At 38.3% G+C, this 13,074-nt stretch overlaps 3 protein-coding genes across 3 annotated transcripts in view; all 3 read right to left on the bottom strand.

The window, feature by feature from the left end:
- LOC107099772 (potassium channel subfamily K member 17-like) overlaps positions 1–3,409 on the bottom strand; it is an 8,760-nt gene extending 5,351 nt beyond the window's left edge. The window contains exon 1 of the mRNA XM_015398032.1: positions 3,194–3,409. Coding sequence (XP_015253518.1) covers positions 3,194–3,409 — 216 coding nt within the window. The remainder of the gene's footprint in view (positions 1–3,193) is intronic.
- Positions 3,410–6,016: 2,607 nt separating this feature from the next.
- Positions 6,017–8,472, bottom strand: LOC107099769 (potassium channel subfamily K member 16-like). The gene is made up of 5 exons (XM_015398030.1): positions 8,260–8,472; positions 7,269–7,383; positions 6,743–6,909; positions 6,487–6,655; positions 6,017–6,305 (listed from the first exon to the last, which is right to left on the bottom strand). The coding sequence occupies exons 1-5, from the start codon at positions 8,470–8,472 to the stop codon at positions 6,094–6,096; spliced, it is 876 nt and encodes a 291-aa protein (XP_015253516.1). The 3' UTR covers positions 6,017–6,093.
- Positions 8,473–8,663: 191 nt separating this feature from the next.
- Positions 8,664–13,074, bottom strand: part of kif6 (kinesin family member 6) — a 90,004-nt gene continuing 85,593 nt past the window's right edge. Inside the window, exon 22 of the mRNA XM_015398029.1 lies at positions 8,664–8,828. Coding sequence (XP_015253515.1) covers positions 8,664–8,828 — 165 coding nt within the window. The remainder of the gene's footprint in view (positions 8,829–13,074) is intronic.

The raw sequence follows: 13,074 nt of genomic DNA, 5'->3' as shown, positions 1-13,074 counted from the left end.
ATATATATATATATGTTGGATTTTTATATTTCTGATACTTTAAGATGTTTATTGCCCTTCCCGGTAGGGGTGGTAAAATAACTTATTTAATCAGATATTATTTCGGCTGTTATATATTGTTTATGAACACAAGCCCTACTAGCTCTGTGTTAGAACAATAGATGAAAGAGTGATTCATTCCCAATGTCCAAAAACCATGATCATGGTATTTCTCTGGTTGTATATACCGACAAGTTTATTTGGTGGAGGGTTTTGTTTCTATTTATGTTCAGGTGAATTTGGTTTGTTTGGAAATTTGTGTTTGGTTTGGTTTGATGTTAACTAGTCTTTTTTGTGTGTATTTGGTTGAATCGTTTGTTTGTCACCCTGTCTGTCTGAAATTCTGTAAAACAAATTCCTGTTTATTCATTCATGAACAAAACAGTTGATTAACTGATTTTATTGATTAATCACCCAGCTCTACCTTGAGCTCTGTTCTTCTTTTATCCATACTAAACAGCTTTTTCTGATTTGTTTTGACACAAAGCAAACCACAGTCTCTCACCCATTGAATGGTCAAAGATTCACCTGTTTGTCTGCTTAAGTTTATCAGCGAAGTCTCTAAATAGATCACAAAATTGGGATTGCTTCTAACATGCTTTAAATAAAACCAAATGTTCTCCAAACAGGACGTGGAAAACTTTCAGATAGACGCCTCAAAGGCGTGACTCATGCAGGCAAAGCAGAGCTAAAAGTTTTCACAAGATATTTGCATAAAAGTGGGTTTCCTTTTTAGTCTTACGTGCTTTTGAATGTTTTTATTTCTAATTTGGGCCTGTTGCTTGGATTTGATATCAAATCAAATCCAAGTGGACAGTGCACAGATGGAAAGTCAGCTTTTGGACTTCCAATACATTTTACATGTAAAATGTATCTTATTTCAACAAAACAATATATTTTAAGTTATGATAAATAGAGAAAGCATATTAAACTTGTGATGATAAGCATGTATATTGACTGATACCATTGATACAGACTGATACAAATTATTTCTTTGTGTGCTAAAATATTACTGTATGTAGCACCCCTGTGGCTCCGTTATACAGTTGTGATTGAAAATATACACACTATCTATCTATCTATCTATCTATCTATCTATCTATCTATCTATCTATCTATCTATCTATCTATCTATCTATCTATCTATCTATCTATGTTCTTATTTGTTATACTTATTTCTTAAACAAGCATAGAAAAAGCAATTTTATAATTTAGTACATTTTTATTTATAATTACTTTTCAAATTACTAGTTTTGACTTTATAATTTATACAGTAATTAATGGGAGTGTATGTAAGCTTTCAAGCATCTGCAATGCTTGATTTAACCTTCCAATGTTTTCAAAAAAAAATTAAAGCCTATCTTGAGTTTTTTTTTTCTCGTTTAAAACATTTTTTCTACCTCAAATATGTTTTTTTTTTTTTTATCTTCCTTACAGTTGGTTTTCTATTTTACAGGATGTATCCCTCTGTCTGGATGTAAATCCAATGCAGCTCATGTAAATTTTAATGATTCATTAGATGAAGAAAATACAAAGCTCCTTTGCATTTTCTTGCATCATAGACACCTGTGTAAATCTATGTTCTTTTCCTTTAAACCAGCTTAAGTATCTAAAACATCCAAAACCAAAAGTACTTTATATTTTTGCAGTCAGGGTTCATTTCCAACCCAGACTTTCTCAGACCACCTCTTTGTCTCATTCTGCTATAGTTAACATACATCATGATTATCTATAAGTCAAAAGGAGTCAAATTGGGTCATTTGTAGGGATTTCTTTCCACACATATATATAAATCTTAATATTAAGACAAGTAACATATTAGTTAGAAAAAGCTGATTAAAGCCATCTCTCTTCAGGTTAATACCAGTTTCTAACCCATGACAGATGAGTTATTAACTAGTGACGGTTTTAAAAGAGTCTGTCTCAGTCTGCACAACATTTTTTTAGTGCCCAAAACATCTCTGTATAATCCTTCAAACAATTTAAATCCAGGCCTATCAGTCTAGCTCACAAACTTTACTAATTCAGCTTATTGTCTCTGGGTTTGTTTTGATGCTGATCCTGTCCTCTTATGTAACTGGTTTACAGTTTAGCTGAAAGCCCCTTTTGGTTTGTTTAGGTAACAGAGCTCCCAAGCCTTTGTTTGTGGCTGCACCTATAATTAAGCAAACTCCAACAAGTTGCTTCATCACTTGTGTTTTGAATATACACCCAAAGGGGATCCTGAAAACTGTGGTTCATTTTAAATCTCTTAAATAAGAGAAAAGGGACCAGAATAAATGCAGCTGATGAATCCAAATGTAAGTGTTGCTTTAGTCTTATTAAAGATTATAGAGAGGAAATATATTTCAGGATTTATTTTCTATGCCGTTGTTCATTCAAGACCAGGAAGCCATGCATTTATAATGACCCGTAATACCTCATCTGTTCTTTTAATCTAAAAACAGTGAAATACATAATTTATCTTCTCCAAATAGATTTAAAAGCATAAAAACACCCAATTAGACTGAACTGAATTATACATCACCTTTATTGCAATGCAGCTGCACACCTGCAAGATGCTTTTCTTTAATAAGTTCTATTTCTCCTGACAATAAAACCAGAATGCAAACCAAGGGACGAGTGTGATTAGGGTTCCCAGAGGTCTGCATGACAGATCATTATAACATTATAACTGTGTAATTATAGATGCTGTCATGGTAAATAGGAACCAAATGAATCCCCCTTTTTTTCTTTTTGCATTTAAAGGACAGGCTGGGTTTTACTTTTTTTTTTACCTACATCCTACTGGGCTTCATCCCAAGCCAATACTGAAGCCAATATGGCTTTCTAAGTTCCTTTAAATTTGATGTCTTGGTAATAATAACATGAGGGTTTCTAACTCAGTGTTGCCTGAGAGCCTAATGGTCATCCAGCAGCAGTTACTGGGACGTAAACAGTGCCCTTTAAACAGGAGTATGCTTTCTAAATTGATGGTATTCCTGTGCACTAAAAAACTAGAAATATAAAAACTTTAGCATGTATTATCATGGAGTCAGTTTGTGATATAGAAGATCTGTTGAACTAGAAACTCTTCCTGTTACCTTATTAGCAATGAAAACTGTTATTTCAATTGATCCATTTTATCATATTCACACATTTTTGAGCACTGTACCTTAGCCACTTCCTCCAGACCTTCTTGGTTTAGACAGCTGTACCTCATAAACAAACTCTGTTTTTGATAGCGTAAAGGAGTGGGATCCTTTTTTCCAAGTTCTCCTTCCAGTTCCCAGAAGATTACACCACCAATCAACACATAGGCCACATAAACCATGCCGAGCATGAGAATAGATGGCACCCGGGCTAGATTCAACATCTCCTTTCCTCCCATCTTGGCCTGGCAGTCGGAACTCTGGTTTTCAGCCCGGTCTCAGCCTCTGCAGTCAGGTTCAAAGAGAAGAGAGGGTTTTCCTGCAAGACTTGCATTGCAGGCAAATTAACCTTTCCAGTGCACCACTGCTTCAATCACTTCAGTGGCCTCACATGCAAATCCAAAGGAGCAATATAAGGCGAGGGAGACACAGCAACACAAGTGGGAATGTAAAATGTCTTAAAAAATAAGAAAAAAAATCATCCTAGTTTATCATATTTTGTCATACTGAGGGATAACCCAAACCCTTTTACCTCGATACTAATAAATAAATTTAAGGCCATTGTTTGGGCATAGAAGTGTTCACCTGGGAAACAACCCATATATGATTTAACTGCAGAATAAATAAAATAAATAAATGTTGTTCTGTTGAGCATTAACTGTATCGTGAAGACCCACAAAAATAAGTTGTGGAGAGATTTGCCAAAGAAGTAATAGGTTATTAAAAAGTCAAAGCCCCTCACAAACTACTGCTGAATGGGTTGATAGTGGTGTAACACGTAGGATTTTCACCTGAAACCAGAGTGTTGGGGTTAAAGCCCCAGCTGTGTCATTCTTGGGTGCTATGGCTTCACCTGCAATGCCTAGCAATGGTGGTCAGCAGGCCCAGTGGTGCCTGTGCACAGCAGCTTTGCTTATATCTGTGTATCCCAGGCCAGCTGTAGCAACATCGTAGCTTCCCACTACTACTGACCTAGCTTGTATTTTACACTACATTCCCATGGTGAGTCCCATGACTTAAAAAGGCTTTATAAAAGTACAGGCCATTTACCATTTTACAAAAAACATGAGCATACTCTAAAAAAGGACAAACCAAGCAAGAAAGCCATTATTCAAAGAAGCAGAAAATATCCATAGCTAAAGAGGGAGCGAATGTTTAACTCATGTGGTAAGAATGCAAAACATTGCATAAAACTGAAAGCTAACACTGTACATTTATCCCCCTTAACTCATGGAGGCAGCATTATGCTGTGAGGATCATTTCTTCAGCAGACACAGACAAGCTGGTCAGAGTCTATGGGAAGATAAAAAATAGCTAAATGGTTTAGAATAAAGGTGTAATACATGGCATGTTGCTCAATGGGTAGGATCAGTCGGGTAGGAACAAGCAGAAAAACTAAATGGCCATCTCTGTTCTACAAAGGACGGTGATTATCTGCCTGGAACATCCACTCTACACTGTGCATAGTTCCTGTTTGGTACTGTACCTTAGCGGTGTGTTTTGTTTGTATGTATGACCGCCATTGTGGAAAACGACTCGTGAAGATGGACCAGCTAGAAGAGCGAGGTGTGAAAGAATGCTGGGACCCTTTTTCCACCCTCATGTCCTTCCGTTGCACAACTTTACCCTTACGTTTTTCCACTTCCTCACCGCCTCTGCCATATCTAGACCCACAGCTAGTTCGTGGTTGTCCCTCTTGCATTGTGGCGTGGAATAACATAGCGCAGACAATGCTTAAAATTGGGCATAAATCAAAACTATCTGCGTCATATCTGCGACAAGCTCACTGCGACACACTGCTGTGGGAGTATAACCAGCCCTTACTTGATAAAAGCTCGAAATGGCTGATTTGCATTAAACAGGCCCTGAAAAATACGGCTTCAGTGCAACAACTATACTGTCTGACAGAGGGTGAGCCATTTTGAAAAGAAAAAGGGGTAATTGGTGAAAGGTCTTCGAGACATACCCCTAAAACCCTGATTGTTCCTCTGGTATAATGCAAAGATGGTTCTCAAAAAATAAAGATGATTCTTTTTCGTTTTTTTGTAAAATAAACACATATCTTCTTACTCTGTCCTGCCACAGACTGGCGACCTGCGCAGGTTTTACACCCCCCCCCTTGCCCACAGACTGCCAGAGATATGCACCGGTCTCACCGGGACCCTGACAAGGACTAAGTGGAAGAAGATGGATGGATGGATCTTCTTACTCATATTTTATTATTATGCAACCATTTATGTTGGTACAATACAGAAATTCCAACAAAATTCTTTAATGTTTGTAGTTGTAATATATGACAAATGTTTCTATGTTTCAGGTTTTATGAAGATTGCTGACAGGCGCTCTACTTTTAAATCAAATATGTGGATTTTGTTGCGTTTCATTTAGTTAAAAAAATAAATAAATAAGGCAGAGACAGGTGAGAGTCATCCTCCTTTTTCCACCCCGCATCACCATCTTGATTAATGTGTTGGTTTAAGATAGCTGTCCGTGCTCAATTCACCAGTTTCCCATCAGCACACAAGCACAGATGTAGACCGACATCAACGAACACACACACACACACACACACACACACACACACACACACACACACACACACACACACACACACACACACACACACACACACAAAGCCATGAAATGAGCTCAGGTCAGAGTATCCTGTTTGAACATCTAATCATACGGGTGGGAATCAGAAGAGCACTAGGAGCAGTATACAAACACACATCTGGGAATGGAAAAAAAAATATGATTCCGGATCACAGACTTTAACGTTGAGGTAGAAGGCAATATACATGACTAATATATGTACATATGAAAACTGCTTTTGCCTCATCCTCTATTTGAATACAGTTTAAAAACTAAATACAATATTTAACAGCAAATCAGTATAACTTGCAAATAATTTCAAAGTCCATAGTCAAATTTTTGATGTGGCTTCTAGTTTACTGGCAGACACTTCCTCGTCTTCTTCGTCATGCTTCTTAAAGCCCGGATGAGTAAGGATAACAAAGTTTTCCATGATTCGCACTCCCATGTTGAGGATAAGAGCGAGCCAAGCGAGCGCAAAGATGATCCAAATGCCTGCGAGGCAGCGGTACAGCGAGATGTAGTCCTTCCCTGGGTCGGTGCCTTTAAGCAGAAACATGTAAGAACGTGTTAAGTGAGTTTGCCTGAGCTCATGACACACATTAATCTTCCAATGCCTCACTGACTTATACAACAGAGAGGGACCGGGGGAGCCTTAGATAGAAAGAGGCAACTGCTGCGGCCTTTCCAGCACATTAGTGGTTTGTTTACCCTCTCTACTCACCCACCACATAATCTCCAAAACCAATGGTGCTGAGGGTAATGAAAGCAAAGTAGAAGCCCTCTCCGAATGTCCAGCCTTCCACGTAACTGAACAGCAGAGGAGGGATGACGAGAAACAGCAGGCTGCCGGTGATAAAGAATAAACTCACTGCCAGGGCTTCCACTGCTCTCTGGGAGAGAACAACATTTAATTTAGCCAGAGCACACAAGCATCAGTTCCACGCTGCATCACAGAGCAAACAGAACCACATCAGCACCTTGTGAGGAACCACTGCCACCATCCCTCTCTCCAGTCGACCAAGGTGGATGGTGAGACTCTTGCCCAGCTGTTTAAGGAAAGCCAAGTTCAGAGGAATGCCACACAGTGCGTAAAACACACAGAACACCTGACCGGCCACAGTGCTCGGCGAGAGGTTACCATAACCTGTGAACCAAACAGACAGGATGTGATGATGCATCAGCATGTACAGCAACTAAAGAGATGAAAGATTTAAAACATATGACCTTCACTGGAAAAAATCGAAATCTAGATAAGTAAATTGTTCTTAAACTAAGTGCATTTGTTCTTGAATTTAGGAGGTAAGACAATTTACATTTGAAATAAGAAAAACAATTGCGTTGTCTTATTTCAAGTGCATATTATCTAATTATCTTATTTTAAGAGCAAAGATGCTTATTCCATTGGCAGATCATCTTATTTACCTACTCAAATTAAAATAAATACACTTGATTTAAAATTTATTTATAGATTGTTTTTGCAGCATTGTTATCATAGCTCTTTACCGATGGTCGTGACGACTGTGCCTGCAAAAAAGAAGGAGCTGCTGAAATCCCAGTTACTGGGATTTGTCGAGTTGCCTGAAGGGTTCACTCCCTTTTCCCAGGCATATAAAATTACCTGCAGACATGGCAAAACAAGGCATTAAAACATAAATCAACAATGATCACAGGCATTGAAAAGAAGTCAACTTGCATAACACAAAGATGAGAAATGTAGATGGTTGTTTGTGAATTTACACTTAAACTGCTTCTGGAATTTTCCAAAAATGTATACAATTACAAGAGCACTGCGTGTTCTATTTCAACAAGGCCAATTCATTTTCTCCTGTTGGGTCTAAATTTATCCAAATAGGGGTCAGGGTAAATTACACCAGATTTGGAAAGATTTAAAGGATTCTATCGATTTCATGAGATTTAGACAACTAGCAGTTAGGTATTTAACACAAGTTATATGTTGTTCATTCCCATTTTACATAGTAATTCTAAATAAAGCAGGGTTTTTGATAACATTAAAAAACCACTTAACGGCAAAAAGAAGGTAACATTGAATAAACTAATTAAATAGTATCACCATTGTCAAAATGTTTTTTTATACAAGGCATTTTTATGAAAATTCTTAAATAAAACACTTTATTTTAGTCAATGTTTAAACTGGCCAGATACATTGATCAAATAGGATTTAAATACGAGAATGAAACCTTTTAGAGTCATTGGAGTAATTATGTTGTTAAATGCTAGAAATGATGACATACTTATTGATTTATCAGGACAGTTGCTGTAAAACCATTTATTGCCCTGCGCCTGACCTAATAATAAAATCGATTGTTCAGCTTCACACGCCAATTTTGACAAATATTTTCTTAATGAATTGGTTTTATTGGAATAATATGAAAGCCTTTGTTAACCACAAAGTCAGATGTACATCTAAAAGCCTGAATCTCTTCACTTTCAGAAATATTCAACAATTAAAAAGAAGAAAAGATCAAATGGAGACCTGAACAAACTTTTCCAAGGCAGGACCATCCAAGCAGGTGTAATTAGTCAGGAAATTCAGCTTCTCCAGCTGAAAGTGGTTGCGGTTGTTGCTTTCGGCTTCTCTCTCCAGCAGCTGGAAGATGATGGCCCCCATCAGCAGGTAAGTGAAGTGGGCCAAAATTAAAAGTGCTGTCCAATTCACTTTGACCAGAGCCAGATGAAACCACGCCATCAACCCACCGCAGTGCCAGAAAAGAACAAAAGCTTAGGAAAGAGATTTACTTTGAAAAGTAGACTGAATAAATATCTAGGTTAAATATCTATTGTAAAGTTCTCCAAATAGATTCCCTGTTACTTTAAAAATGGGCATCATTTAAAAAGAAAGAGGATATTATCTAAAAAAAAAAGCAGTTCTGCTGAACATCACAGCTGCTGAGTCTGATGTCGCACCGCTCTCTGGACAGTAACGTCCTCTGTCTGATTGGTCAGAGCAGCATAGGTGGTGATTTGTGGGTTGCCGAGGTAGCGGACAAACTCTTTTCCTCCATTAGCGAGCGGCATCTGGCCCCAAGCCTTCCATTGTTTCCACTAATAAGGAAGCAGTGGCAGTATCTTGTCAGCAGAACAAAAGTTAATGTTTCACCTGCTTTCCACCACTTTCGGGAACCCTCAAATGCAAAGAGCTGATTCCACTCTTCTCCTTTGGAGATACTTTAATCTTATAAATTAAATTTGTCAATATGTTAGTAAAATGATACAAGAAAAAACTGCAATCATGTAAATCAAATAACTTAGACTTAGACAACTTTTATTAAATTTAGTTTTGTACAGCTTTCAGACAGTAAATGAGCAGCAGCTTAGCAGTGAAATGAACATTTCCATTTCATAAAGTGCAGAAGTTATCAATGTAAACAGTGTAGGAGAAAAATCATGGTGCAAAACGCATTGATATGGAAGTTTAGAGCATTAAATATATATGGTGCAAGTGAGGAAGTCTAGCTGCCTATTGCAGAGGGGTGTATTGAATCCCAGCTGTTTCAATTTGCCTATCAGACGCTGTGGGTTGATGGTGTTGAAAGCTGAACTTAAGTCCAGGAACAGCATCCCCCGTCTGTGTTCTTCCCCTCCAGTTGTGCAAGGCTCAGGTGAAGAGCAGATCAGATGGCATCCTCAGTGGAGCTGTACAACTGTAATGTATTTGAGATCTCATGTGATCTCTACTTAAAATCTAGTGTAAAACATCTGCCATTACTAATTAGAAATAAGGCTGTTCAGTGAAAGCCTTAAAAGCCTTGGTAGGTACACTGAAGAGGTCAGGAAAAAGGTTTGGAGAGGTAGCAGAGTTGGAACGTAAAACATCCTGAAGAGTGCTGTTAGATCTATCATTTAAGCACACACAGTGAAGAATGTTGGTGACCGACTCATGTTCTGAAAATGTTTTTATTCAGTGTGGAAGTTGTGGCAAGATTGGAAAATGAACCTTTCCAGACTGGCTTTACATGTATCAAATTCAACTGAACCTAAGCTATTTATGCGAGATAAAATGACCAAAATGTTACGTTTCTAAAAGAGTGGAGCTGGACATCCCAGAGTCATGTGAGAGGAGTACCTGGAGGAAACCCACCCATGCACGAGGAGAACATGCACAAAGACCCCGGGTCGGGAATCGAACCCAGAAGATTATTGCTGTGAGGCAACAGCGCTACAAACTGGTCCACCGTGCAGCCGGGTCTCATAGGTTAGATAGATTAGAAAATGGCTGAATGCTAAAGTGTCCCCAATATTTATCATAACCTCGAAATGCCTTCAGATGGCCTCACTGCTTTACTAGTGATTTACATTTTCCTATGATGATTTTGAGACTGCACCACACCCTGGCCTCTGGCCTTATACAGCTCTAAGGGACAGACCAGGATGCGGTTACACTATAAAGTTGTTATGTAATGCAGCTAAGACGCAGAACATGGTGGTTCCTCCGAAGTCATGGAAGTGCAGCAAAGCCCACATCTTAAAAGCATTGCCTTAACTTTTGTTGCAGACACAACTTTTAACAGCCAACAAAATTTACATACATTTCCTTAGTATTTGGTAGAACTTCCTTTAAACTTGTTTGGTTTAGATCAGGTGTCTGTTTTGGGTATCGCAATGTTTCCTTTTGTGATGTCATGGAAAAATTATAAACTTAATCCGGATGGATAGCATAATAATTATTGCATTCAGTGGCAGCCATTCAAAATTTTCCCCCTTTCCTTGATGGGTCCTTGGCTGGTCCCCTAAAATTAATTTTTAAACATTAATATTTGTACTAAAATATTCTTTCTGTCATGATTTGTGGACGTTAAGATCTAAAGAGAAATGTCATCTCCTGGTCAGACCCTGTAATATAGTGAAAGTCAGAGTAAAAGAAATATGTTGGGCTCAGGGAGAAGATTTTGCTGGGAGTCACAGGGGAGTGGGCTGACATTCAATTCAATTCAGTTTATTTATATATGCCAAATTCACAACACATGGCATCTCAAGGCACTTTACAGTTCAACCAGATCTTACAGTCAAATTGATACAAAGTTTTCTATCTAAGGAAAACCAGTTGATTGCATTGACTCATTGACTCAAATACAATCCCTCACACTAAGCATGCTTGTAGCGACAGTGGAGAGGAAAAACTCCCTTTAAACAGGAAGAAACCTCCAGCAGAACCAGGCTCAGTGTGAGTGGCCATCTGCAGAGGCCGACTGGGGTTCAAGGAGACAGAAGCAGACACACAAAAAGGAGCTATAAAAGGCGGCCCCATCCAGGAAACACACAGCCAGGCAGACAAGCTCCGACCCAGCTTCCATGTCAGAGGACGAAGAGAGCACATCCAGTCAGTCACTGTCAGAGAAACAGGACCACACTGGAAAACAGGCCGATCTCCAGCATCTATAAACAAGGGTGTTGATAAAAGCAGCACAGCTGATGTTTATCTCCAGGGTGGCGTCACAGCCAAACAGGAACAGACGAGGCAAAGCTACTCTGAGGAAAAGCAGAGAGAGCAGAACGTTAGAGATTGAACTAACAGATTCTGCAGAACAGGAGAATAGAGAGAGAATGAAGCAGAATGATGAAATGGGGGTCCCTATGTCCTCCAAAAGTCTAAACCTATAGCAGCATAACTATAGGTTTGACTAGCTGGTGTTTGACTGGGAAGGGCCATTTTTAATGGCTGCTATAGTATTATTAGGACATTACAGTAGTATTATTGAACATTATAATGATAATGGCTGTAATTTCCTCATAGTTTTCTTTTTTTCATTGTCACAGCAAACATATCAACCTGCATGAGCTTTAAGGTCTTGGTCCCACAGCTCCATCTGCACTTCATGCATAAAAAACATATAAAGATTATAAAGTAAAGCAAGTGGCTAACTGTTCAGGGAGAATTTTAAAGAATTGCAACTCTAATTAGCCCACTAAAAACCTTTCATCCAAGTATTCATTTGCAATTAGAGTACTGCTTGGCTATGCATCCTGCTTCGACAATAATAAAGATTCATCTGGACTTCGCAAATAAAATAAAACTGCTGCTTTGATTGGTTTGAGAGGTTCAGACAAATATAATTCTACATCTATTAGCATGATTTGGACAAATCTGTCATGTTTAGGGCTTTGAAATAATATTCTCTTGCTGATATTTATAAACTGAACTGTACAGAATTATAATGCTATTAACATTGAATTTTCTAGTCCGTCTGTAGCAAGTCGAGCCTGAAACTTAGATGTGGGTGACGAGGGTTAAAATCTTGGCTGTATCTGGCATAAAAACTTTGCCAAGTGAGTTATGAAGTTGTAATTAGAAGGCATCAGCTGCTATAATTTCTTTGTATTATCTTTAAACTGAAGTCTGGAGGAGTGCTGATGGTTTCCTCCTGTGAACCCCTTTTATACCAAAATGCTGCCAATACGCCATGATATTGTAGCTGGAAACATGTTCAGCGGTCGACTGGAGCACGTAAAATACGTTGATATACGTTGGAGGTACGTTCTTGATAAGTTACATATAAGTTATGCACACGTTACTCATAGGTAAGAATAGTAAGCAAGACACCACAATTTATGAGTAACTTACACTTAACGTATGTCAACGATCAAATAACTTATGGCCCATATATGAACATATGCTGGCATACATCGGGAAATTTTGTGCTTCACCGTGCTCATAACTTATAGAAAACTGACCCATAACTTATCCAGTGTATGCCAGGGTTTTTGCCAGATTTTTTATACATAAAGCATACGATGGCTAAAATCGTCAAGGTGTGACAAGGGCTTAAGTTAAAGGAGAAGTCTGGTCAGCAAGGAATAATCAATGGATCATTATTTATACCGAAAACGAATAAGTTTGCAGTGATTTTATGAATTTAGCATAAATTAGTAAAAAATAAAAACAATAATTTTTGTCGCCATCAGAGTTCAGTGCCAGGTTTATATTGGGATTGTTTTTGCACCATTCTAATGATTAGAATGTAATGGAGAAAAAATCTCACAGGCATAAAAAAAGGAAATTTGTTTTTTTTCCGGACATATTTCTCAACTCTAGTGTCATTTAAATACACCTTAGGAGTTCTTCACGCTCTTCGGATAACACTTAGTCTGGGAATGGCTATTTTTGCCCAAATATAGTAACACCTCCCTCCTGACATTTTCCTGCAGTGACGTCATAGCGCTGTAAGCCTAGCGCCATTCTCCCTGCTTTACAAGCAAATTCAATGGGAACAACTAGACACATTTGCAATCAACAACAATTATTGAAGATTTCCAGAGGACTTCACCATTGAAATTCACCAGAGCTATAGAT

The sequence above is a fragment of the Cyprinodon variegatus genome, unplaced genomic scaffold (assembly GCF_000732505.1).
Source record: "Cyprinodon variegatus isolate N-32 unplaced genomic scaffold, C_variegatus-1.0 Scaffold905, whole genome shotgun sequence".
Classification (NCBI taxonomy): domain Eukaryota; kingdom Metazoa; phylum Chordata; class Actinopteri; order Cyprinodontiformes; family Cyprinodontidae; genus Cyprinodon; species Cyprinodon variegatus.
This window is presented reverse-complemented; position numbering and strand designations above follow the sequence as displayed.

What these genes read in the sequence shown, in the direction of transcription:
- LOC107099769 (XM_015398030.1), bottom strand. Translation starts at nt 8,472, where the DNA reads ATGGCGTGGTTTCATCTGGCTCTGGTCAAAGTGAATTGGACAGCACTT. An exon ending in CCTTGGAAAAGTTTGTTCAG is followed by an intron (nt 7,384 to 8,259) that starts GTCTCCATTTGA and finishes CCATGTCTGCAG; the next exon opens with GTAATTTTATATGCCTGGGA. An exon ending in TTTTGGAGATTATGTGGTGG is followed by an intron (nt 6,306 to 6,486) that starts GTGAGTAGAGAG and finishes TTCTGCTTAAAG; the next exon opens with GCACCGACCCAGGGAAGGAC.